The sequence below is a fragment of the Miniopterus schreibersii genome, assembly GCF_964146895.1.
Source record: "Miniopterus schreibersii genome assembly, chromosome: 2".
In the NCBI taxonomy this organism is placed as follows: domain Eukaryota; kingdom Metazoa; phylum Chordata; class Mammalia; order Chiroptera; family Miniopteridae; genus Miniopterus; species Miniopterus schreibersii.
Genome location: NC_138102.1, coordinates 119,644,956 through 119,671,781, shown reverse-complemented (window position 1 = coordinate 119,671,781; position 26,826 = coordinate 119,644,956). Strand labels below are relative to the sequence as shown.

Here is a 26,826-nt window from a genome sequence, read left to right as displayed (position 1 = left end):
CATTTGTCTTGTATAAGCCTTTATCACAGAGCTGAACGACAGAGGGGCTCAGTTTAGGAAGCATTTTGGAATCTTACATATTCCAAACTTCTCTTCCCTGAATATTTCGAGATTTTCTTTTCATATTTTTACAGATCAATTTATTTATTTATTTTAAATATATCTTTATTGATTTCAGAGAGAGGAAGGGAGACGGAGAGAGAGAGATAGAAACATCAATGATGAGAGAGTCATTGATCAAGCCCGCAACCCGGGCATGTGCCCTGACCGGGAATCGAACCCCGATCGCCTGGATCCCAGGTCGACGCTCAGCCGCTGAGCCACGCCCGGCCGGGCTACAGATCAATTTAAAAACATGTTAAGGATGAAGAATTCCAACCCCTTGTTCTTATCACACACCTCAGCCTTCCTTTCTCTTGTGCTACAACCGGTGTTGTTCACATTGTTCTAACTGTATTTAAGTTGTGACAACCAAAACTGTGGGTGACACTTGATATCGACCTGGTTTCTGTTTTACTTTAATGGCCCCGTCTGCGGTGTTTTGTGGCTGTCCTTGTCTTCAAAGACAGCTAATTAAGGCGGACATCTGTGATGACTCTCTGGTCCCATTCCTGGGTAATTACTGATCAGCCTTTCACTTTATCTGTACGGATTGAATTTTTAAAAATACCCTTACATGTTAAAAGTGGTTTTGATGGTTTTGTTCTTTCCTGTCTTTTTAAAGAGCACCTTCCCGTTGTCTCCTTTCCCGTTTCCGAGGTAGAATTCATTTTTATGCCTTTATTTGTGGAATGGAGTGTTATTCCCACCTGGCTGTCTTTCAAGCTCTTCAGAAGACTTTACGTACAATGGCCCATTCCGCAAAAAACAGAGCAGTACATTGGCAGGTTTCAAGGCTTTTCTGAGAATATATTAGGTCATCTACTGTCTTTACTTTTAAGGTAAATAGAGTGTAAGTACATAAAAAAGTAATAACAGAGATTCAAAAGGATAAAATGCAGCATGCTTGTGTTTTAGAGTTAAGCATTGATATTAAATAAGTATTTTTTACCTCATACTCAAGTTTGAAATCTATTTTAAGATACCATTTTTAGTTTCTGATTAATTTGGTATACTTAAAATATAATGATTTTTTTTTTAGGAATGATTTATGTATTTTCAGAGGCTGGACAAGGTTTCTTGTATGCATTTTAATTATCATTGCCAGAAAATTGGATTATAAACAAGAAACAAAAAACAAAATGCTTCATTTTAAGTCACCTATTAATATCAATATTACAAGAAACTATTTTTTAACATAATCTTTTAATTTTGTTTTAACTTTCAAACTCTTTGTAAAAGATCTGCATGGAGAATATGAAAAGATGCAGTTCTGTTTTCTGCACCATCTCAAATACTCAGAAAATTGGAAACTGTTATCTGAATATTTTGGAGGCAATACCAAATTTTCGATCTAGAGTCTAAATTGATGAATGGTAAGATGATGCTTGATGGAAATTTTTATACTCACCCTTTAAAAAAATAAAAATAAATGGATATCAAAGACCAATAAAAAAACAGGTACAGATTTTTCTCTCTCCTTTAGCTCCATTTTAATTGTTTTTAATGAGAATCTTTGATGGTAACCGAAAAATAAAAATGAGAAATTGCTACAACTAAGGAAATAATTTTGTTAATAAGATTTAAAATTTTAGCCTTTATAATTTTAAATGCTTTTCCACGCATGATCTCATTTTTAAGCCTCACTTTTTTGGGGTCAAATGAATTTAAGTATCTACCACTTTACAGGCAGAGCAGTATTGGTAAAAATACTTTAAAGAAGTGATCACTTGAGAGGTAAATAAAAATTTGGTAATCTGTCCTTTAAATTATCTTCTAAATTTTCCAAATAAATTACTACTTATTTATTTTCTCCCAAGCCTTTAAATCATTTTTATCACTTCCAGTTGATTTACCTTACCCTCTGTGCCACATAATCTAAAATTTGACAGTTATAATAATATTTAGAATTGTTGATAAAAATGAGCTCTAGGAAGGCGGAGACAAAATTCTAGAACATCTTGAGTGAAGTCATTATTGACATTATCACTGTTTACCATAATATATGGATAGCATATTTTCTATGAAAAAGAGTTCACCTTTTTTCTGTACAAAATGAATACAGATTTTTAGAAAAGATTGTTTGAAAGTTGATTAATAGCTAATTCATCAAGGTATTAAACCATAGTAAACAACCTTCTTAATTGGACAAAGGAATTAACAAAGTACATGAAAGATAATACAGAACATACTGGGAAAAGGGCTGCTCAGTTTACATGGGAAGATGCTCAGGATTTCTAATCCTCCCAAGGTGATCAAGAGAAACAGCTGCATGCTATGTCATACAAAGTGATATTTGCTAAGAGACCAGGTGTTGCTCCTGGTAGATGAAATGTGTTCCACAGCTTGATACCTATGTTTTATTAGTGGTACCGGAGGAGAGCATACATTTTAGTAACTAACAGAAAGTCAATTTTTATTCCACTGATCAATGTGTGTGTGTTACAGTTGCAGAGCTATGCCAAAGAGGTACAACTAGTAGCATATTTATTCACTAGGACCGCATTTTCCCTTTTGGGTAAAGTAATTATTTTCTGCACAGGGTAATTATAATTGCTCTACTAAATAATGCTTCAGAATGCTGAGTGAAATAGCGAGTATTTCTTAGCAAGCATTCACCTTCCTGCTCTAAGTCACATTAAGTCTTTTTGAGCCAATGATGATTAATGTTTATAGTCAAGCAATAAACAAAATTATTAAATTTGCCATCTGTTCTTATTTATCATGATGCTTTTGCCCACTTTTCAAGTACGTCTCTGTATGAAAGTTGAATATGTTCAATGTTGTGGATAGCTGCTAGAAATTGACTCACAAAAGCTGTAGTAGAATGATGTAACAATCCCTGCTTTTTCCCAAAATGTAATATAAGGCAAATCTGTCCAGATCCAACTCCTCAGGATTAATTCCTCAGTTCCAGAATTCATCATTGAAGAACTGCTCATCTCAGATACTGTGCTAGCATGATCCCCCATGCAGCATTGTAATGAAGCTCCAGTTAGAATATGGCTGTGCTTCTTCCAGGCATGCTAACAATTAATAATATCAGGGAATAGACATCCTTATGTTAGTCTGTATTTTAGACACACAGTAGCTACCTTTGATCTTTTATGAAAGTTGATCTTTTTATGCACCTAATTTTGAGTTTCCATTTTTGTTTGAAAATATGTCTGAAAACGTAATGTTGTTATGTTATCACTGGGACAAATTTTATTGCATGTGATTCTGTGAAATCATGTTTTCTATGGAGGTTCAAGAAAGGTCTGTGAGAATGGATTCTACAAGTAGACTGATGTGGGCAATTTACCCTGTGTTTATTATTGGAGGAGCCAAAGAAAATAATGATTCAGATACAATTATATAAAAGCCAAAGTAATTTGTGGCTTATAAAATATAAGAGAGATGCAAATTAAAACCACAATGAGGTATCACTTCACACCTGTCAGAACTGCTCCATCAACAAGTCAACGAACTACAAGTGCTGGCGAGGGTGTGGAGAAAAGGGCACCCTAGTGCACTGCTGGTGGGAATGCAGACTGGGGCAGCCACTATGGAAAGCAGTATGGAGGTTCCTCAAAAGATTAAAAATTGACCTGCCATTTGACCCAGTGATCCCACTTGTAAGAATATATCCTAAGGAACCCGAAACACCAATCACAAAGAACTTATGCACCCCTATGTTCCTAGCAGTGCAATTTACAGTGGCTAAGATCTGGAAACAGTCCAAGTGCCCATCAGTAGATGAGTGGGTAAAAAAGCTGTGGCACATTTACACCATGGAATATTATGCAGCTATAAAGAAGGATCTTTTATTCTTTGCGACAGTGTAGAGGGAACTAGAAGGTATTATGCTAAGTGAAATAAGCCAGTCAGAGAAAGACAAGCACCACGTGATCTCACTCATATGTGGAATCTAATGAACAAAATAAACTGATGAACAAAATGGATCCAGAGACATAGAAGCATGGAACAGACTGAGGGAATTCAGAGGGAAGGTGGGGGTGGGGGAGTGGGTGAGGAGAGATTAACCAAGGAACATATATGTTTATAAGCATAACCCATGGACACAGACATTGTTATGGGGAAAGTCTGAGGGTAGAATTGATGAGGGGTGGAGGGGATCAATGGGGTTAAAAAGGGAACATCTGTAATATTTTCAACAATAAAGATAAAGAAACTTAAAAAAATAAAAATTAAAAATAATAAAATACTTTAAACAGAAACTTTTTCAGGTTGAGAGGTAGGAAGGCAGATAATCTTTTAACACATTGTTTATTGATTTTAGCTTTACTTTTTCTCTCTTTTAGGGTGTGGTCAGGCCCACTGGGGGATACGCTGTGATGCTAAACTGGACAATGTCGTCTATATATGGACTTAAACCTGGAGAGGTAACCATGGCTTTAAATTCACTTTACATGCCATTTCTCTGATTGAGATATATGCATTTTATTGTTTTCTTATTTTTTAGGTGTGGTGGGCAGCTTCTGACTTAGGCTGGGTTGTTGGACATTCCTATATCTGTTATGGACCTCTTCTTCATGGGAATACAACGGTTTTATATGAGGTAATAAAATTAATACAACATAAATAATATCTATTTTACTGAAACATTTTGGGAAGTAGTTCTAAGTAAGAATAGAAAAATTAGAAGGGGGCAGGGAACATTTTTATATCTTCTTCCAGTTAAAAATATGATTTCAAAAGAGAAAGGAATATATAAAAAATAACAGCCAGCTAATTAAATATGTTGAACAGTGCCATACAAATTATATTTTGAAACACATACACTAAAAGCTTGATGTCTATCCCTAACAGATTTCTAGAAAATATTACGCTGATGCTGATTTTAGAATCTTAGTAAAGAAAATCGTTATCATAGAACAAATAACATAGATTCACCTTTTTGTTTTTATAGGATTAATGGATTTTCAAATGTATGGTGTCTTGATTTCAGCTAGATATTTTTGGTGGTTTCTAATGACGACTGTATGAATAGGAAGAGAATTGCAGGCTGACCAGATTTATAGCAAGTAAATTACTGCTTTAGATTCTGTTGTATTAAGGCCACCCAAGAATAAGGTTTCTGTGTGTATACCTGACAATTTTGCTCATATGCTCATTCAGTTTAATTTTATCAATGCCTTGAATGAATACTTAAAACACATGCTTATCAGAGTTGTAGGAGGCCAAAACTTTAGAGGGACAGCAAAATGGTAATTTATTAATAATCAGTGTTGAAAACGAAATTTGACTTTTGGTACAAAAAGCACTAGATAGGAAAATACTGAAATCTTTAGTCATATTTTTATATTAAAAATAATGGCAGAAATGAAGGATGAGAAACTTGAGTTGGTTGCAGTTTATGTGGTTAAGTCCATGTATATTATAATTGTCCACATTTCAGACATAAGCGGTTGGTAGGATTGCTTTAAAAAATACCACATACAGTGTTATAATCTTATTTTGTTCTTTCACATTTGGAAACTTGAGTTTAGTTTAATGGTGAAGAGAAGAACAGTAATTAACTTATTAGAAAGCATCTGGAAGAAGGGGACTAGGGTGAAAATAATGTCATATGAGGAAGGAATGAAGTCATTGCTAATGGTTAGTTTGAAAGGTAATATATTTAGTGTGCATATATGTTCAGTTTCTTTTGATATTTAAAGATTGTTATATATAAAGGAAATCGTGGAGTAATGCAGAGTTACAGAGACCAATATTTTGAGAATAATCAGAGGTAGGTTTAACTGTCCAGTAGTAGAATAGGCAACCTCTCAAATTAAAGGCTCTCTTTCACTTAAAGTCTCTCAATATCAGGCAAGGAATGTGAAGAAGGGAATTTTATATGCGGGGTGTAGATAATAGTATTAGATGTTGTCAAGGTTCTTTACAAACTTAAATTCCTGCAACTCAGTGACTGAAAAATTAGAGACCATTCTTTATCTTTGCCCAGTTACCATTTGTGTTCCTTCATTTTAGCCTGGTTGGTTTTCTGTCTCTGAATGGTTGGAGGTATTAAGTCAGACTTTGACACACTAAGCCATCTCATAGTACTCTATATCTTTTGTACTATGCTTTTGTACTTTGCAGATTTAACATACATTGTAATGTTTGTAATAATTAAAACATAAAATAATATTGACTAATCTGTTCCATACTGAAGTCCTTGCAAAGAGAAAGTATTTTTATTAAAATAATCACTCCCCTTGAAGTAAAAGAAAATGAACTTCAACGCTGAACGCCTGTGATGAATTGTCATATTGCTAACATAAATGTGACAGCCAAAGGTGTCGTTATATTCACAAGTATTAAGCTGCCTTTAGAACTGAAGTACATACAATTTTGGTGCATTTACCGTTTGCCTTTTATTTTTTTCCCTAAGTTTATTTAAAACATGATTTTAACACCTTAAGATGGGCTTGGTTGAGCACATCACTTTATCTAGAGTGATGTGCTCAAGAACAGTGTAGATGCTCTATAAATACTTGTTTTGCGGAAGAGTGAATTGAAGTAAGCTACATTTTTAAACCTTTTTTCTGCACTTTTGATTCTTTCCTACAACTTGTAAACATACTCAGTTCTCTGTAATCACAAAACCAAGCCTTTTACACCTTTCCCCACTTCTAGCTAGCCCATCTTTATTTTCCTCTCCACTAAGCTCCTTGCAAAAACACTGTTCCCACACTGTCTAAACATATTCTTCCAGTTACTCTTCATTACGCGTAGTCCAATTTCTGTCCACATCACTTCATAGAAACTGCTGTAGCAGAAGCCAACAGTGACTTCATAAGTGACCTCATAAGTCAAAGGGCCTCTTTGATCTGATTTTATTTTCCTCTCCTTGGCATCAACCCTGACAGTTCCTTGCAGGTAATTCTCTCCTCTCTTGTGCTCCAAGCCCTTTTTGCTATTGTTCATGTTGTTTATTTTCACTGGCATGAATTTCACTCTGATTTTTTTCTTATCTGGTTCATTCCTGCTAACCTTGAAGACTCTGTTTATATGTTAGCATCTTTCAGAAGGTTCCTCTCAAGGTCTTTGGCTGCACTCAGTGCCCCATCCCGTGGTTCCATTGTCCATTGAGCATATGCCCGTCACTGAGCTGACCACACTGTGCTGAAATTATCTGTTTATATCTCCTAGAGTGTGAAAGCCTCAAAAAGCAATGTCTTAGCACAGTGCATAGCGCCTATAAGCCCAGTAGAGAGTCAGTACTTTGACCATCGATAACAAGGCCACTTATCCCTTCCCTGTGGTGTCAGTGGGGGCCATATTGAGGTAGGTAGTTGATTACTGTCTACGATTATATTTTTCCTTAATGATGAATTTTGATTCATTTAACAAAAGTTGATGTTCTGAAGTGCTGAGAGATTTGCATTCCACAGAATCATATGGGGTTCAACAATAAGTTCATAAAACATTTCTCTTATTGAGTGCAAATGGATCACTGTATGCTATGAATAATGAATGAATGAAACTGCTTTCTCAGCAACAATAAAAATTTATATTCTGGAATTTAATGCAAATCTATAACTTAAAAAAAACTTGGACGATGGTTATAACTAAGTTAGGTATTCAGCTTAACTTCTAGATACATAAGAGTTACCTGCTGAAAACAATCTCTATTTCAGCATGAAAACTTATGGTGGATTATTTAAATTAGATTTCTTTTCTGCCTTAAAAGGACATATACCTGTATGTCTGCAGGGTGAAAACATATCGGAAATCTTAGTTGTCTGCTTTGTCTTTAGCTTCCTGACAATCACCAGATTTTTAAACATATTCCTATTTCTCTCATTAAAACAGACAACAACAATTAAAACACACACACACACACACGCACACAAATCCTTGATTTTTTTTCCCCCTGCAGTTACAACATTCTCTCTTTGAAGACTTCTCTTCCCCCGGTAGCTCTGTTTTCTGACCTGGAGCTCTGCAGCCCTCTTCAGTCGGCCTCTGTCACAATCATTCCATAACAGCTTTTGCTGATATCCCCAGTGATCTCTGCTTTTCCAAAAGCCATAGACATTTTCAGTCCTAATCACACACACTTGGCTTCTGAACATTTGAAAATTGACCACTTTCTCCCTCATAATCACTCACTTCCCTTCTAGAAGACACAACAGTCTTCGAGTTTCTTGAAGCTATTCTTAAGGCTCATTCTTGCTACAAGAATTTGCCCATTTGTTGCCTTCAATGTATTCCTCTGATCTTTTAGATCTCAGCTCACTGTCACTTCCACAAGGAAGCCCTCCTTGACTTCTCTGACTAGGTCAAATATACTCATAATATCTCTTAAGCACCTTCTCTTTTTCCTTCTTACTTGTATCATAGTTGAAGTTTCACATAAGTTTATAGGATCCCTGATTTGTTTTATTTTGCTCCTTCTTGCTCTAAACTTTTCCAGGGAAGGAATCATCTTAGTTTTTGCTTACCATTAATTCTCAGCTCCTAGCCTTAGTCTTGACACATACCTGACTCTCAATAAATATTTGTTAAATAAATACCTGAATGAAGGTATCAGAAAAAAAACACAACTACTTGATTTTTACATAAAGGCTTTTTCCCTGAGGGAGGAAAAAGTAATTTTAATTTTCAATTCACCAGCGAACTTCATAAACAACTTAAGTAATAGGTTATATATTTTTTTAATAAGCAAAGATTTACTTTTGTTCATTGAACTGGACATACTCATCGTATGCAATTCCTGAAGGCAAATTGGACTGACCAGTTAAAATATGCAGACCAATTAAGAAGAATTCAGTTCTTATTTTTGAGAGGAAGAAAACCAACAGTACCTTTTCAGAAATTTATTAATGGAGCAGATTCAAACAGACCTATCCCCAACAGCATGTGGGCAGGAACATATTTGGTATAGTGGTCTTGTCCAAGAGGAGGAATGAAACAGTACTTTATAAACAAATTTAAGAACCTGTGATGTATGTGTGGGCACTTGTGTGTGTTGGTGAACGGTGGTCACACACAGATACGCTTTCCGGTCTCTCTCTTCTATTTTGCATATCTCTTTATTTTTGCTTGGGTACCAATGTACAAATGTGTATCTTGTACACATATTTCAATTGCATAATACTGGAGCCCAGGCTCCCACAATGGCAGTGGTGTTGGTAAGGAAAAAATCAACTTACCGGACAAACTTCTCCCCATTATAGTCCGTTATGATCCTTCTTATATACGAGGCATCCATTATATTGCACCCACTTTCGTTTCTGATTTTGAGTTTTTTCCCCCCTAGTTAGTCTAGGTAAGGGCTTTTCGATTTTATCTTCTTAAAAAAAATTCTTGGTTTTATTTTTTTCTATTCTCTGTTTGATTTATTTCTAATCTAATGTTTACTATTTTCTGTCCTCTGCTAACTTTGCTCTTAGTTGTTTCTTTTTTTCTAGTTCCTTTGAGGTATAAATTAGTTTGTTTATTTAAGATCTTTTTTCTTAATGTCAGAGTTTATTGCTATAAACTTCGGTTTTAGTATTGCTTCTGTTGCATCTCCTAATTTTGTAGGTTGTGTTTTCATTTTTATCTGTCTTGACATACTTTAAAAATCCTCCTGTGGTTTCCTCATTAACCCAATAGTTATTAAAGAGTGTTTTGTTTAGTTTTAATACATTTATGGATTTTTCTGTTTTCTTACTATTACTGATTTCTAGTTTAATTCCATTGTGGTTGGAAAAGATACCTGGAATGATTTCTGTTTTCTTAAATTTAAGACTTGTTTTGTGGCCTAACATGTAACCTGTCCTGGAAAATGTTTCATATGCTCTTGAGAAGAATACGTATTTTTCTGCTGTTGAGTGGAAAGACGTAAAAGGTACAGAGTTTCAGTTATTCAATGTGAATAAATTCTGGAGATCTAATGTACAGTGATATGATGTCGTTAGCAATAGTGAATTATATACTTGAAATTTGCTAAGAGGGTGGATTGTAAGTGTTATCGCCATAAAAAAGAAAGAAAGGAAAAATGGTAACTATATGAGGTGGTGAATATATTAATTAGCTTGATTGTGGTGATTATTTCACAGTGTACACATCAAAACATCAAGTAGTATGCCTTAAATACATCCAATTTTTATTTGTTCATTATACTTCAGTAAAGCTTGTGAAAATGATATAAAACTGCTCTTATATAAAAATAATACACAAACAGGTTCTCTATCCTTTGCTCACTTTTATCTCCTTCTATTGGTGGGAATGCAGCCACTATGGAAAACAGCATGGAGGTTCCTCAAAAATTTAAAAATGGAGCTGCCTTTTGACCCAGTGATGCCACTTCTAGGAATATATACTAAAAATTCTGAAATGCCAATCAGAAAGAATGTATGCACCCCTTTGTTCATGGCAGCACTATTTACAGTAGCTAAGATCTGGAAACAGCCCAAGTGCCCATCAGTAGATGAGTGGATAGAAAAGATGTGGGACATATACACAGTGGAATACTATACAGCTATAAAAAGGTCTCTTAACCTTTGAGACAGCATGTAGGGACCTGGAGAGTATTATGCTAAGCAAAGTAAGCCAGGCAAAGAAAGACAAGTACCACATGACCTCACTTATATGTAGAATCTAATGAACAAAATAAACTCACAAATGAAATAGATCCAGAGACATGGAAGCATGGAATAGACACTGATGAATCTTAGAGGGAAGGGGGGAGGGAGGACAGGAAGAGATTAACCAAAGAACTTTTTTGCATATTTGCATAACCCATGGACACAGAAAATAGTGCAGTGAAGGCCTGGGGGTGGGAGTGTGGGGTGGAGGGAGTCAATGGGGGAGGGGGGGAGGAAGGGGACATATGTAGTACTTTCAACAATAAAGGTAAATTAAAAAACAACAAATAAAAACACAAAAATAGATTTTACTTTAAGAAAAAAAATCAGGTTACTGTTTTTTGGCTTAGTTATTACCTAGAATGAAATATTAGCTATTGGTCACCTTAAACCTAGCTTGGCAATACATAATAAATGGTCAGTATACTTGATCTTGATATAGCCAATGTCATTTTTATGTATAACAGCCTCTTTGAAAGTCCTCAAAGAATGAAAGCTTGTTCTCATTTTACATTTGTTTGCATTTCACAAATTGTTAACTTTAAGCAGCAAACCATTTCAATAATCTCTTCAGAGTATGCTCACTAGATTAACCAGGGCAGATGGCTGCCTGTTAATAATTCAACAATTAACTTTGAAGATATGTACTACATCTGCCTTCTCGGGCAATAAATTAGTTCGAAGAAGTAGAGGATTTAAGGTTCTGAATTGTGGTATGGGAGCGTAGTCACTGGACTGGAAATGTGGATATCTGTGTTATTAGTCTTGCTCTGCTTTTATCTACCAATATAACTTGAGGCAAACTAACTCAACCTCTTCTAGAATCCACTTCTTTATCATTAAAACTAGAGGGCTGACACATGTTCTCCCAGTTCAGTAGTTCTGTGAATCTGCTCTAAGTCCATTGCTTTTCTTTTTCTAGAATAAATACTATTTGATAACATGTCTTAATTTTTTTAACTCTGGAGTTTATTCCAATTTCTTTTCATAATGAGTGGAGCTGACTCTTTAAATGCATTTAGCGAAGAAAGGTTTTATTCCTAATTAGTGAAAAATTTTAGTGTTTGAGAGGAAGCATAGCAGTTAAGACTTCCATACTATGATTCCTGAAATGTCTACATATTGTTTGGCCTCAGACAAGTTACTTAACTGCTTCTCAGCCCCAGTGTTCTCATTTATTAATATCAGTATTAATTGTACTTTTCTTATATGGCATTAAATGGGTGAATCCGTGAAACACCCTTACAGTAGCTGCAAGGATATAATAATACAATAAATGCTATTATAAGCCACTGTTGTTATTAAAAAATATGAATTTATTCTTTCCAAGAATAAAATTCTACAATATAAACACCAACCATTCATTCCCATGTGATCCAGTCACCACAGTGTTTGAATTTTCAGACACTCGACATTTCTTCTTTCAAAGTCTCTCTGTCCTCACAACTCGAAGCAGGCATCACAGCACTGGAGCAGCTCCCTTTGGAGCCCATTAATTCTCTTCTAAGCACCAGGCAAAAGAATCCGCACACAGGGATGTGTTGATCCTGCTGTTCCCGACTCTGAAGAATGAACCGCAGAGGTGGGAAATAACCCAGTGGTCTCTCCCCTCAAGAATCTGCTCTTTGAGAGTGGAACTGGTGAGCGAAAAAAGAGTGGCCTTGAAGTCTTTCATGTGTGAATAACATTTCATGGTTATCCAAACATTTATAACCTTTCACTTTTATTTTTTGATGGGCTTTATCATTACTAGTTTTTACACTGGATATATATTTTTAGAAACTTTAGAATATTCAGTCTGATAATCTCTTATTGAATGCTCTTTTCCTGAATTCATAGGAGGAAGGAATAGTTTAGATATAATCCTGTCTTCTCTCTCTTCATAAATTAGTGTGAAAGTTAGTTCTACATTCTCCTTTATTTGTATAGGAATCAAATAAGATAATGTATGTGAAATGAGTTTGAAATCTTCAAAGAAACATGGTATATATGTATATTATGTATAGTAAAATGTGACAGCATTATTTATACACACGTATTTCACACATATTTGCAAAATATGAGTAATTATTATCGCTTTACATTCACGGACATAACTGTAAGCCATTTCCAAGTATGAAAATGTCATGTTTCAGAATACTGAGGGTAAGAACCACTTCCAGATTGTTTTTGTACTGAACGCTCTTGTTAAATTATCCCCAGCGTATGGTTAGTGCATAAGTCATCTACTTCTGTCGATGCTTCTGCAGGGGCTGCACTGGATCTATAATCCCCATGAAGCCATCCTACAGTGTAATTGCCACACACGGATCCTCTGAATTCTTAGTCCCTCCCAGGCTTCATTTTAACAATGTAATTTTACCTGTCTGGATTGTAGTCATCTTCTTTTTACAAGAATTTTTGTCCTTTCACTTACATTCCCTGTTTTGCCAATTTGATTCTCCCTTTCTCAAGGACACAGAGGTTTGCTTCTTTCAGGCAGAGGAATATGTTACTTCTTTTTAAGACTAGTAGCCACAGCGTTGCTAACGGGTGCATTCAGTAGGCACATATCCCAGTCCTTTGCTTTCCCCTCCATGCAATGGAAAATGATTTTCTTTAAATCTAGTATATCAGCAACTGTGTTTTACTGTATGTATGGAAGGGAAAAAAAAGATGACTCAGGCCATATAATGTGATTTTCTCAATTGGAAAAGATTGTACAGCTGATGCCAGCATCTTTTAGATTTCTCTCTCACATGACCAAGTTGTTCAAAGATATTTATTTTTTAGTTTATTTTTCCCTATGTGTGCCTGTGTTTTATGTTGGAGCCAGCAAGTTCAGCTATTGTCATAGCGCCATCAATAATATTTATTGGTGCCTATGGTAGCTCAACATCTTGCTAGGGGCTGATAGGGAAACAAGATAAAAATCAGATTCACTCCTTGCGCTGAAAATGCAGACAATATATTTAAAGAATTAAGATCAATGTAGAGGACAGAAAGCAAACAAATCAAGACTAAGACATTTTTTACTCTGTATAGAATATATGAAAAAATTTCCACAAATTACAATGAGCTGTGGCCTGTGATAAATACTCTATATTTAATTCTCGCACCTGTTTGGATACAGTTTTCTGATGCTGGAACTAAATGGGGATCAAAGAAATTAAATAAGTTGCTTCAGGTCACATAGCTTGTAAATGGAGGAGTCGGGATGCCACTCTGGTTCAAAATATGTCCACCGGTCCCTTAAGGGAAGTTTAGGACTAGAAGAGACAAAGAAAACTTTGTGAGTGAAACCGTATAAATCATAAAATAGCTATTATTGATTGAAGGTTGGGTAATAGGAACTCTTCTAAGCACTTATGTACAAGGCCTTAATTAATTAATTCTCTCTACAAACTCATGGGGCAAATATTTTAAGCCCTTTATTTACAGCAGAAACTGAGGATCAGAGACATGAAATAACCAGTGGCCCAAGAGTGACAGAGCTGGGATTTGAATCAAGGTTTTCTCCCTCCAAAGTCAGTGCTCTCTTGCTCTACTTGAAAGACAAACAGTTGGGAAGCTGTTAAGAAGTACAAATTACATGGCCAGAACCAGTGCTCTGAACATGAGGGGAAGGCAGGATGGCACGGTTTCAGGTGCATATTGTAAGGCAGAGGTAAACAGAGTTGAACACAGCTCTGATGTCTTCAGCTAGGACAGCTGATATAATGGCAGTTATCAACTGAAGTACTGCACCAGAGCAACAACTGTTGTGCTGGGGGAAATGGTACTTTTGGTTTTAGTAATGTTGAGTTTAAAGGTGCTACTCAGACCTTCACATGATGCTGGGAACCAGGTTTGAAGCTCAGAAAACTTTCAGAATTTGTGATGTAGAAGAATTAATAATTTCAGTCCCCCAAGGTGGTGATGATACTCAGAGAGGTGAAGACTGAGAAAGAGAAATTGAGAATGAGAAAATGGAGAGTCAGTAGGAGAATCAGAAAAGCAAGAAGGTGTCCTGAAGACCAGTGGAGAGGTGTTTCGGGAGATGAGGGATCAGCAGTGCTGAGTGCTACAGAGAGTCTGGTCGGGCAGCAACCGAAGAGCTTTGGCCACCTTTATGAGAGCAATTTTATAGGAAGGTTTATTGTTTGTGCGTGTTTGTTTTTAACATGGGGAAATGTGAGCAGGTTTGAAGACTGTTTTATGTAAAGGATTCATTTGATGGTATGGAGGAGCCAGGCTTTTTTACAACCTCAGGTTGAATTGGAGTATACGTAGGGAGTAGCCACACTTTATTTTCTGGGCAGAAATCTGGAAGTGTAATAAAGCAAGAAGCCGTTTAATTTCTCTGCTTACAGCAGTGTCTCACTATTCACTATGAATAAAGAAAACCTTAATCGGTCCTTATAGTATAGGAGAGCAGAGCAATTGTACATCAGCATGGAGGAATTCAGAGATGAAAGCTGGAAGCCACGAGCTACCAGCTCTCCTAGTGATAAATGCTCCCTGTGACTGCTGAGAATGGTAAATATGCCAGAGTCCCTAATTAGCTCAATACTGGGTCTGCAGAATTACTAGTTTCAGTGCTCCGCTTCTTTACTTGGCATCAATACTTCAGAGTTAAGCATCTCTTTAGTGGGATAGGTAGATTCTTATGACTTAAGTGGAAGCAATGGCCTATTCCTGGGAGTGGCCTCATCGTGAGGCCCAATATGGTCAACTCTCAGAGCTGGGAGAAGGCAGGGGAAGAACCAAACCGAAAGGGCTAGATCTCTTTTTCTTAAATTTTTTTCTACGTTATTGAGGTATAATTGACAAACAATTGTAGGATATTTAAGGTGTAAATCGTGCTGGTTTTATACACATATGCATTATGACAGCATTCTTCAAAATGTCAGTCACCTCATTTATTATTTTATTTGCTTATTTTTGGTGAGAATACTTAAGTTTTACTTTCTGAGAAAGTTTCAATTATACAATACAATGCTGGAGATAGTAAAGAGAGATTGTCAATCTAGAAAGCTTATAGAAAGAATTAATTTAAAACCATGTAAAATTGCTGTTATTTGGCTGGTTTTGTTTAATGAAAGTGGCAATTTTATATAATCAACTAATAGGAGGGAGAAGACAGGCTGGTTGGGACCTCAGATTGGCCACTAGGTTTTTGGTGTTTTAGTCCAATTGTAGCCCTTTGATGGGAGTGGGTTAAATGGGTCATACTAAGGCAACATCCATCCTGTGGAGAAGAAAATGAACAGATGTTATGGTCTTCATACCCACCTGCACTCTAGCATCATCCAAGCTGTTTCTCAGAGCCAAACACAAAGGGGATTTCTGTGTTTTCATATACCTAGAAAAGTTTATGTCAGGGAATCCTGTCCTGATCTGACAAAAGCTATTGACTTCTCTCACCAGGAAAATAAATATGTACACATATTTTAAAAATTTCAGAATATTGATGAACTCCACTGAAGTTCAGGTCAGGAACCCTTCATCTAAAATATTAAGATAAAATCCCCCTGAGCAGTCATACAACCAAACTAAAACCCCTGATGGGAATGACAGCTTTAAAGGTTTCTGGGCAACACAGACGGAGCTGCTGGGCCAGGCAAATATGTAAAGGTTATTATGTCTGGAGAAATGGCAGTTGTACTCAGGGTGCTAGGTCCTGCAATTCATGATATGTATGTTTAATCTAGAGTCTGGTTTATAGATCAAGGTATAAAGAATGAGGCACTTCTCTCAAATTATTTTCTCAGTATAATCGAATTGCAGTTATCAGAATATTTTTTTAATTAATATTTAGATTGGCTCATTTATTTATAACAGAGAAAACCAGCAAAAGCTAGTGTTAGATTCTAGGTTCATCCACCAGGGCAAGCAGGCAACTAATGTAGTGTCAGGTAGTGCCTAGTGTCTAAGGAACGTTAGTTCTCAATCCTGGCTATAGATTAGAGTCACTTAGGGCTCACAGCCCCAACTCAAGGCCAGTTAGATTAGCATCTCTGGGAGTGGGGACTAGGTAGGCACTGATACGTTTCAAAAGCATCCCAAGAAGTTCTAGTGGCAGAATTAAAAACACACCTAGTCTTTTTTTTTTTTTTTTAGAATACTACTTGAGAATGCTACCAAAGACATGTTTCTATAGCAGTCCTAAGGTGGAGACAGCAACGTCCTTCTGGACCAGTCCTAAATTTCATTTCAGCAGACAGGTGCAGCAGTGTCGGTTTATTTTGGAAGAGGGATGAAACTGGCAATGGCATTTGCTGAATTCCTACTGCGTGGATTAGATGGTGGTGTGGGTAAGATGAAGGTAGTCAAGTCGGCACCACATCCTCACAGGTGAGGCCAATGGAATGAAGGGAAATTTCTAGAAAATAACCAAGGAAGCCAGTCTGATAGCAATTCTTAGTCATCATGTTGTATTTATAAGTAGGATTTTACTCTTTAAAAGGGACCCTGCCTTAGTAACACAAAGTCCAGGGCTGGGAGTCCTAAGACTTAGGGTAATTATCCCTTCTAGCTTTAGCAGGGGGGTGAGAGGGTGGGTGGAAGTAGAAGTGGGAATAGAGGGGATAAATGGTGATGGAAAAAATAAAAGAAAAAAAAATAAAACAACAGTAATCTTTTAAAATTGAGCATGCTAATGTGAATTATTGAGAGAGGAACTTTAGGGAAGAAAAAGCCGATTTTTTAAAAGAGGTTATAGACTCATTTGGTTCATATTTCAAAACTCCCAAAAGAGTAAAGAGTGCAAATCTCACTCCCCTGTTCCCAGCTGCTCAATTTCTCTCACTGGGAAGCAGTCAAGCTTATGTGGACAATAGTTCATTCATGCATAAGCAGTGTCTTTTCTCCTTTTTACATACAAAGGGCATTGTACAAATGGTCCGCACACTATTTACATTTTGCTTTTTTCACTAACTGCATCCTCAAGTTTAGATGTTGTCTACCCAGACTCTCATCCATTGATAGAGGCATGAGGCATGCAGTAGGAATTCAGCAAGTGCCATTACCAGTTTCATCCCTCTTCCAAAATAAACCGACACTGCTGCACCTGTCTGCTGAAATGAAATTTAGGACTGGTCCAGAAGGACGTTGCTGTCTCCACCTCAGGACTGCTATAGAAACATGTCTCTGGTAGCATTCTCAGTAGTATTCTAAAAAAAAAAGACCAGGTGTGTTTTTAATTCCGCCACAAAAAGAGGCAAAAACTGCAGTTGACTTAAAAGTTTTTATGTCAAAATGTGAGAAACCACAAGTAATTTTGACTCCAAGCCTTAGATAAACAAAAATTATAGGATTAATAAAGTGACTTTTTGTTCAAAGGTTTAGCTCTAGTGTTTGATATCTTTGTTTTGCTTAGTTGCTGTATTCTACTACTGTCCTGTGTCAAAAACTTAATCTCACTGGGAATTATGTGAGAAGTCAAGACATTTACCTGTGTGTATTTTTTTGACTCAGGATTTATCATCTGTGGTCTGTTAATATTAACACATTGAATTATAAGTAGTAGAAAATTGTAAGTAGTAGAAAATTGCAAGTTAATTTTAAGATATTTGGTAACTGTCTTGTTTTCTGTGCTTTATAACATCACTAGCCACATTATAAATATTAGTGATTGGTATTTTATAAACCTCTGATGTAAAAAAGTCACGATTTATAATAGCTGAAAGCTTATAATCTCTGCTTTCCACTGTCGGAATTGCTTTCTGCCTTTGTTTTCTAGGCAGCAACCAACAGGGTAGACTTTAGGGGAAGAAAATAAAAACAATGGTAAGGACATGGATTTTAGTTTTGAAGAGTTTTTAAATTACTTTTACCTTTTAGTCTCATTACTACTTTTGTTATATATGGTGTTTGTTAAAAACCCCAACAATCTTAGAATTTTCTCATTTTAAAATTGAATAGTATTTGGGCTCTTGCCCCTTAGTGAATATACAAGTTCTGAAATTAGTGTCCTTTTTTTTTCCAGGCAGCTCAGCATAATTAGTGTGCTACTGGTTACTTTATAAAAGAATTGTAAAAGGGTGGTATTGCCTACGAGTGTGTGTGCGCCTGTGTGTGTACAGGAGCCTGTGCATGTGCAAGAGGGCAGGAGAGAAGAGTATTCAATATAATCAGTAAGTCAGTGAGTCACTTTCAGTTAGAGAACATAATGAAAAAGGCTTATACGCTTTGCTTCAGTTTTCTAAAGCTACCAGTGGTGATAGTTGTTAAGAACGTATGGGTCCTGTGTTTATTACTGTATTTCTTCCCTTTATTAGACACAAATAGCTTGCACCATCTGCTATGTAATTTTTAATAGTTTTATCTTACACAAACAACCATAATTACTAGAACATAAGTTCCTCTAGAGCAGAACCTTACCTGTCTTGTTCACAAAATTATTCCCATAATTTAGCCCATAGTAGATGCTCAATAAATATTTATTAACTGAATAAATATATTAGCACTACCTAATTTAGTATGACTTGTTTTTATGTGAATGTTGGTCTCTGATGAAAGAACTTGCTCTGTGTGCATAGTGTTACCTAAGTTTGCGTTAGGCTTATTCAGAACCTAATGTTTGCATTAATCCACAGCTGTTTTGGGGAACAATTTCTTTAATATATCATAACATGTTTTAATTAAGATTTGAGATCAAATGGAAGTCCTTAAGAAAATAAAATGATGAAGTATATAAATAGTAAAGTAATTCTAAAGTAGGGAAACATTATATTCATAGCCTTGAATGATCTTCTGGGGAATGGACGATAAAATGCAAAGCAACTGAACCTTCTTGAGATCAACTAGCTTTCAAAAAACATTGTAAACTTTTATGGATCTATCTTTCAGTGTCCTAATAGTAATAGTATGCTATCAGATTTTTATGCTCAATAAACATAATATTGATGAAAATTTGTTTGGTGCAATGTCAGAAATGCAACAGTGGTTATAATTTTATATTATTTGTAAAAAACATGGTAACATTTTAAACTAATATTTCTAATACTTAACCTGTCATTATCATTGTCATTAGACATAATTAATTGAAGGCACTGTAAAATACATCAAATTGCGCCATCTATGTAGTAGTTATTATGGGATAGTCTTTTCATTATGACACTCATGTCATTTTTTTAGTGAGTACATTATCATTGTCCCATGACGTTGGCACTGTAGTGGAATTCAACTTCAATTGGCTGTAAAATATCTTTCTCCATTGGAGGTCAAACTACTTTAAAATATTATCTCAGTGCTTTTAGCTTATTGAGGAAATATTGGAGAAGTGATTTATTCTTATTTAGCAGGCAAAAATATGGCAAGTCAATTGCATAAGGTCAGCTGACAAATCCTTTTTATGCGATTGAGATTGTTTCCCAAAGTCACAGTCTTGGTACACAAGAAACTGATCAGGGCCTAACCTAACACAGATCAAAGAAGTAAAAGTGAGATGTTTACCTTGCTTGTGTAGAAAGAATAAAGTTGCTGATTCATGTTTAGACTGATGTGCTTAAGGCTTCAAAATTTGTTAGTCAAATTATGTACATGAGTTGCCAGGTTGTATACTGTGTCAGTGTGTTGATCTGTATATGAAGTGGTAATGAAATTGCAATCAAGTGTTTTGGGATAGTGGGGATAATAAAAAATAAATTTCTAGTTGCAACAAATACTTAATTTGGTATTAAAAGAACAAGAGAAGAAGCAATAGAACATAAGAAAGTCCTAAAGAGGTTGATTTTTGTTTGTTTGGTTGGTTTTTGTTTTGTTTTTTATTGAATGTAATTACATTAAAGAATATTAAGAGCAACCATGAGAAATAAAAGTAAAATTGAAATCATGCCCTATCAAAGATCCAATTAGAAGTGGATAGTGAATCTGTATTATTGGACAGTTATGGTCTGCTTCATATTATTATCTAGTCATTTATTATTCTCTGTGGGGAGATCTCTGAGTTTACTGCTAGCAAGTTCTTCCATCTTTTTACCTTAGTTCAGTGTTTCCCAAGTGTGTTTTCCAGAACGTAAGATCCATGGGGTGCTCAGATGGGAGCTGTGGTCAGATAAGTTTAGGAAATGGCACATCTATAACACGCATTAACATTCCAGGCACCTTGCTTTAGAAACATAGGAAGAAGCAGCAGAGACGAGAGTAGACTGAAGAATAAAGGGTCTGGCTGAGCCAAGATAGATTTTTGTGGGTCGTTTCAAATTTTGGCAGAATTGCTGATTTGTTTAAATGACATGCTCATTTTCCACTTTGTAGAAACATAGATTAAAAAATGCCTTGTGTCCTTTTTAATTGCATAGTCTGTCAAAATTATTAGATTTTTATGCATGATTTTCCATTGGACATGTAAAATGTCATTTTGAGGCTGCAGAAAACATGCATTTGGGGATATCTTATTGGATTTTTTGTTTTTAATTCACAGAAGTTGCTTTCCTTGGAGTGAGATATTTCATTGACAAGGTCATTGCTCAGAAATTACTGTCATTCCAGGTTTTTCTCTCTTCTCAAATATTTTTAGAATTATTAATGTCACTTTTAATAGGGGCCATGAAAAAAAGATGTTAGCAGTTACTAGTACCTGCATCTCTCATTTAGCCTACCATACAAAGCTATGTACTTAATTTCTTGTAAAACAGAAGACTGTTGGATACTATTAATTTGAATTATTTATACATATATACATATATGTGTGTATGCGTGTGTGTGTATGTATGTGTGTGTGTGTGTGTGTGTGTGTGTATATATATATATATGTATGTATATTTGGTTTTTATCTCTCAAAACTTGAGAAAGGGAAGGTTGCAGATTGAAAAGCTATCAGGACGCTGTAAGAGACGAACGGCCCTCCGAGGCCTGGGCACTGGGGATGCTTCAAAGCCGAGCCTGGCCGGGAGCCCCGCGCGGGCCCGCGGCGGCGGCGGCGGCGGCGGCGTCTCACGCGGGCGGGGCGGCTCTCGTTGCAGGGCAAGCCGGTGGGGACGCCGGACGCGGGCGCGTACTTCCGCGTGCTGGCCGAGCACGGCGTGGCGGCGCTCTTCACCGCGCCCACGGCCATCAGAGCCATCCGCCAGCAGGACCCCGGCGCCGCCTTGGGCAGGCAGTACCCGCTGACCAGGTGACCGGGCGGGGGGCGCGGGCGCTGCGGCGCCTCTTACGGAAAAACCGGAAGGTTCTGAATGTTACTAAGAATGTTCTAAACGTACCTTTCCAGTACTTGGGCTTTGAACTGTACCATGGATGTTTTTATATACCGTATCATGTTTATTTCAGTTTACATATGACCCAGATAGTTCTTTTTAAAAACCACCCTGCTTATATTTTTCTGAAAGTAAAATGCTGACTATGAATTAAAGTGCATATATATGTATTTTATATAGATATAGATACCTATATATCCATATCTATGTCTGTGTCTATGTCTATCTATCATCTATATCACCTATACCTATCTATATAAGTCTTTTGAAAATAAAATAACAGTTTAAATAGAAGAAAAATATTATTTTATTTCACATAAAATATGAATTTCAGATAAAATATGAATTTTATAGCCCAAATGGCCATTATTGAAAGAGTGAAGGAACTTACCTTTTATTGTTTTATAATAATGTGCTCTGAATAGTTTAGGTATTTTTCTGCTGGCTTATTGACATCCTCTTTAGCTTAAGGATATGTATATCCAAAGATAATTATAGCAATTTGTACCTTCAAGGCAGTTTCCAGCATCAGTTCTCATGGAACCTCTTTGAAATAGGTCACTGCTATCATAAACTAAAGGAAGAGATTTTATAGTTTTCTCAAGTCAGAAAGTGTGTTTGAATTAAGTTGGTTGGTATTTTTCAAGTTAAAAGCCAGATGTTATGAATTTTATCTTGCCATGGCCCAAAGAAGGAGTTAGAAAGAGATGTCGCACACCAGTTGCAGATGTAAGCAAGGAGCTTTCAATTTGGGTGGGGTCAGTGGTTTTGTGTCTTCTTTTCTTCTGTTTTTTATTTTATGAAAAAATAGATCTGAGTTTACATCCAAATTTACCTATCATCTAAAGAATACTCTCTTTTAAAAATAAAAGGTGTTCATAAAATGAATCCTCTATTATAATATTCCTATTCACCCTCTATTTGTTCATTCAGTTATGACATTTCAATTAAGTTTCCTGCATTTTGGTCAAAAGCATAGAAATACAAACATTGGTAAATACATTTGAGGCTGTGTCTAATCTTCATGTCTTAAGACAATTCCAGGGCTTTTGAAGAAACATTGACTGTAGTTTCCTGCAGTGTCTCTTTACTGACAAAAGCATTCTGATTGCAAGGCATTAAGCTGTGTGACCAGCAAGCTAAGATTGTTCATTTTCCACATCATCTTTTCCTGTTTGTATGTGTGTTTTACATGCTCTCTTTCCTGTGAAGGCAGGGACCATTTCTAACTCACTTAATGTATAAAGCATCAAACAATACTAAATGGCTATTAAGTCATTACTTTTCCAACGAATATGCAAAGACGTGGAGTCAGATTTTAGCGTAAAGGAAATTGGAATTAGCTCCTCACGATCATGTTCCTTTGTCTTTAGGCACCTAAAGTATTTATGATGATGTGGACATACGCTTTTTTATAGGTATTCAGGAATGAAGACTACAAACACCCTCAATTATTCAACTTACTACTAACAATAAGTGCAAATATTTACTGAAAATCTGTGCCAGGCATAAGCAGTTTATGTCTATCTTGCTTTGTCATCACAATAAATAGGAATTGTGATTTTCTTCATTTTACAAATGAGTAACATCAGTCCCAGGGAGTTTAAGTAACTCTTTGGAAAGAAACTAACTCAGGCAATTTGACTAGGCCCCACACTCTTAACTAAATACCACAGACTTTCCTTTACTATGAGAGGTAAATTAGGAAACAAACAAAACCTGGGGATTTTTGTCATTTGTGAGATAGAAGCAGCTTTTACTTTTCATATATTTTTTGTATATTCAGAGATAATACCTTCACTGAACTACTTTAATGAATTCTTACTTGTGGACTAAGAGAACATTAGAAACAAAAGGGACCTCAGAAATCCAACTATCTTATTTTAAAAACAAGGAAACTGAGATGCGAAAAATTTTGTTTGGCTTAAAGACAGAACAAGTACCAGAACTCAACTCTTCTTATACAACATTTCGTACTTACATACTGAATTGACGTTTGCTAGATATTATAATTGCACACTCATGATTTATTTGCAGGATTTCTTTCTTTTTTTTTCCTTATAGAACACTTCAAGCTACAAACTTTTCTCTTTAAATGTGTTACGTATCTCATTAAAGATGGTTTTTAAATAAATTTGGAGATTTTCCAAAAGTTTCAGCTTTCAAAACAAATTTAAGTGGGTACTCTGAAATAGGCAACTAATCAGAACTATAAATTCATTTTATCATAGATGACTAGAGTTTGGAAAAATAGATTGGAAGTCATCTAATATAATCATTTTATTTCACAGTTGAGAAAGGTTTATCACAGAGAGGTGATAACAGCATTCCTGGATTGCAGAACCACTCGGGGGCAAAGTTGGAACTAGGTAGTACAGTATGGTAAGACTAGCTGGGTTCCAGCTACCATTCACATGTGACACCTTGAGAGTGTTACATAGCTTCTCTGTGTGTTTTGTTTTGTTTTGTTTTTTACTATAAAGATAGTAATAGTACAAGAATAAATAAAAATAAAAGGTACCTAATTCATGCAAAGCCCTTGAAACAATTCTTAACATGGACTAAGTCTTATCTGTTATTATCATCTGCTTTCTAATTCACTGCTCTCTTATCTCACATCATAGTGGTTTATTTTCCTACGGTTTTCTAATTCAGTCTTAAGTTAGTAAATATGTATTCACTGCTGGGATTTCCATTCAAGATATCACAGTATCTCATACTTGGTGCAGCCTTTCCTTTTCAATTACATAGCAATGAGAGCTGATACAAAAGAGAAAAAGCAGAGCATCAGAGATGAACTAAAAAAAAATTGTCATTTATATGGACTGGAAATAGAATAGATTCGCAAAGTGGTAAGGCTGGCTGTAGTCAGATGGATCCCAGATGGAAGTGCCATCCAAGTACTAAGCAGGTTAAATATAAGTAAATTCTCATTGGACATGCCATTTGGAAATTGTAGAACATAAGTTGAAGCTATAGATAAAAATCTATAAACTACCAGGCGAATCAACAGAGTACCAGAGAGGAAAATCAAACTGATGCCAATAGATTTCAGATGACAATTGTGAAAGATCTTCAAAGTGCTGAAAGAGAATTGTCAAACTACAATTTTTTTTTCTTTCAGAGACTGAGGGCAAAATAGGCAAATGTTCATATGGACAAAGCTCAAAGAACTTAAAATCCAAAGATTTTTATAAGAGGAAAAATACATATAGGGGAATGGTGTGGATGTAAAAAATAAGCAGCTGCCAAAGCCAATGAAATATTTTGTTGAATTTACACAGTTGGTATAATAACCACAACTGGATATTGCGTTTAAACAGAAGCCAAAATTAATGTAGTAAATGACAGGAACCTAATGGTGGAGAATTTTGTCAAAAAGGTAATTTGAGTTTTCTATTGGGAGCAGTAGGATAAAGTAGAATGAAGGAAAGATGGAGAAAACCACAGGAACGTTGACTGCAAAAAATAATGTTCTGTCATGTGAACTAGGAGTTGATGAGACATCACTGAAATAATCTATTTTTATTTAACTTCTTTTGGCACAAGCAAAGAGTAATTTTCACTTGTTTGGTAGTTGATGGACCTTGAATAAGATACTCATTTTAGTTTTCTGCTGTCCCTACTTTATTACCTGGAAATTCTTCACCAGAATTGATCTTTAGCTCTTTAGCCATTTCTGTGCAGCTTCCTGTTCATTTTGGACTAAAATTAATTTGATAGCACTACCATTTTTCTTTTTCCCCTTTGCTTAATTTCAGCTTTATTTCAGTCTTGAATTGTACTCAGTTTTACATAAAATTAGGGAAAGGTTATATAGGTCTCATTTCCATTAATGTCTCCCCCTACCCTTTTTCCCCTGTTCTGAATATTGTATATTATCATTTTAGTATTATAAATTTGGAAGTAGATTGATTTTTCTGTGTGTTACCGTCATCACAATATCACCCAGATATTTAATTTAGTCTATAATAATCTGGGATAGCACTATCCAATAAAACTGAGCTCTATAATATGGTACGTATTAGCCACATGTCACTACTAAACTCTTGGAAATGGATTAAAACTACTAACAAATTGATAATTTTATTTTTTTTCAATTTTAATTAATTTGAGTCTTAAATAGCCATAGGTGGCTAGTACCTACCATATTGTATATGCACAGATATAAGACATACGCAATTACTATGGGTAAATTTAACCTTCACAGAAAGAGAGTCAATCTGCTATGGAAAAAATGGTTAATTTTAAATTACATAAAAAATATTTTAAGCAAAAATACAATTTTGATCTTCAGATTGTAAAAATAAACGTAATATATATATATTTGAATTTTCAATACAGGCATTTATCTCTTTGTATTATTATTAAAATAACAGCAAGGTCATTAATGACAAACTGTCGAAAAATATTTCTGTTCTTTTTTTGCAAAAAAATAAATGTCCTTTTTAAAAATAAGAAACAACTCATACCCTTAGGCATGAGTTTACCTTTAAGTTATCTTATAATTTATCTTTTAATTATAGATTTATACTAAGTTGTTTTCTATCAGTAATCACTTGGTTATAAAAATATCAAATTACATAGCATGGTTTTGTTTACTATGAGGAATTAAGAGTTAAATAATATTTGGTTAAATGTTTATTAAACAATTTAAAATTATTTCATTAGTCATGTCTTATTCGTAAATCTTATCTTTGTTTATAACATGTTTATGTTCATTAATATTATATAATTCAGAGTATGTAATTGATAAAATAACTTTGGGGCAGTTTCAGGAATTTGAATTCAAAAATAGAATGATAGTTTGTAATGTATTCAGGGAAAGGAATTGTCTATACTACTTTTACATTTTTCTAAATCACCAATGATTTCAAAATTTTTCTCATCTTGATATTAGAAATAGAAGGGATTTTCTAACTTGCAAAGAAGCCAGCTGTCACTTTTAGCATTTTTAAAGTAATATCAAACTTTTCTATTTTGCTTTAGTGCCAGCATGA

At 35.4% G+C, this 26,826-nt stretch overlaps 1 protein-coding gene across 1 annotated transcript in view; it reads left to right on the top strand.

The window, feature by feature from the left end:
• The window catches only part of ACSS3 (acyl-CoA synthetase short chain family member 3), a 144,315-nt gene that overhangs the window by 67,143 nt on the left and 50,346 nt on the right, over positions 1-26,826 (top strand). Inside the window, exons 6-8 of the mRNA XM_081127258.1 lie at positions 4,404-4,484; positions 4,565-4,660; positions 21,593-21,744. Of these exons, the coding sequence (XP_080983384.1) occupies positions 4,404-4,484; positions 4,565-4,660; positions 21,593-21,744 (329 nt within the window). The remainder of the gene's footprint in view (positions 1-4,403; positions 4,485-4,564; positions 4,661-21,592; positions 21,745-26,826) is intronic.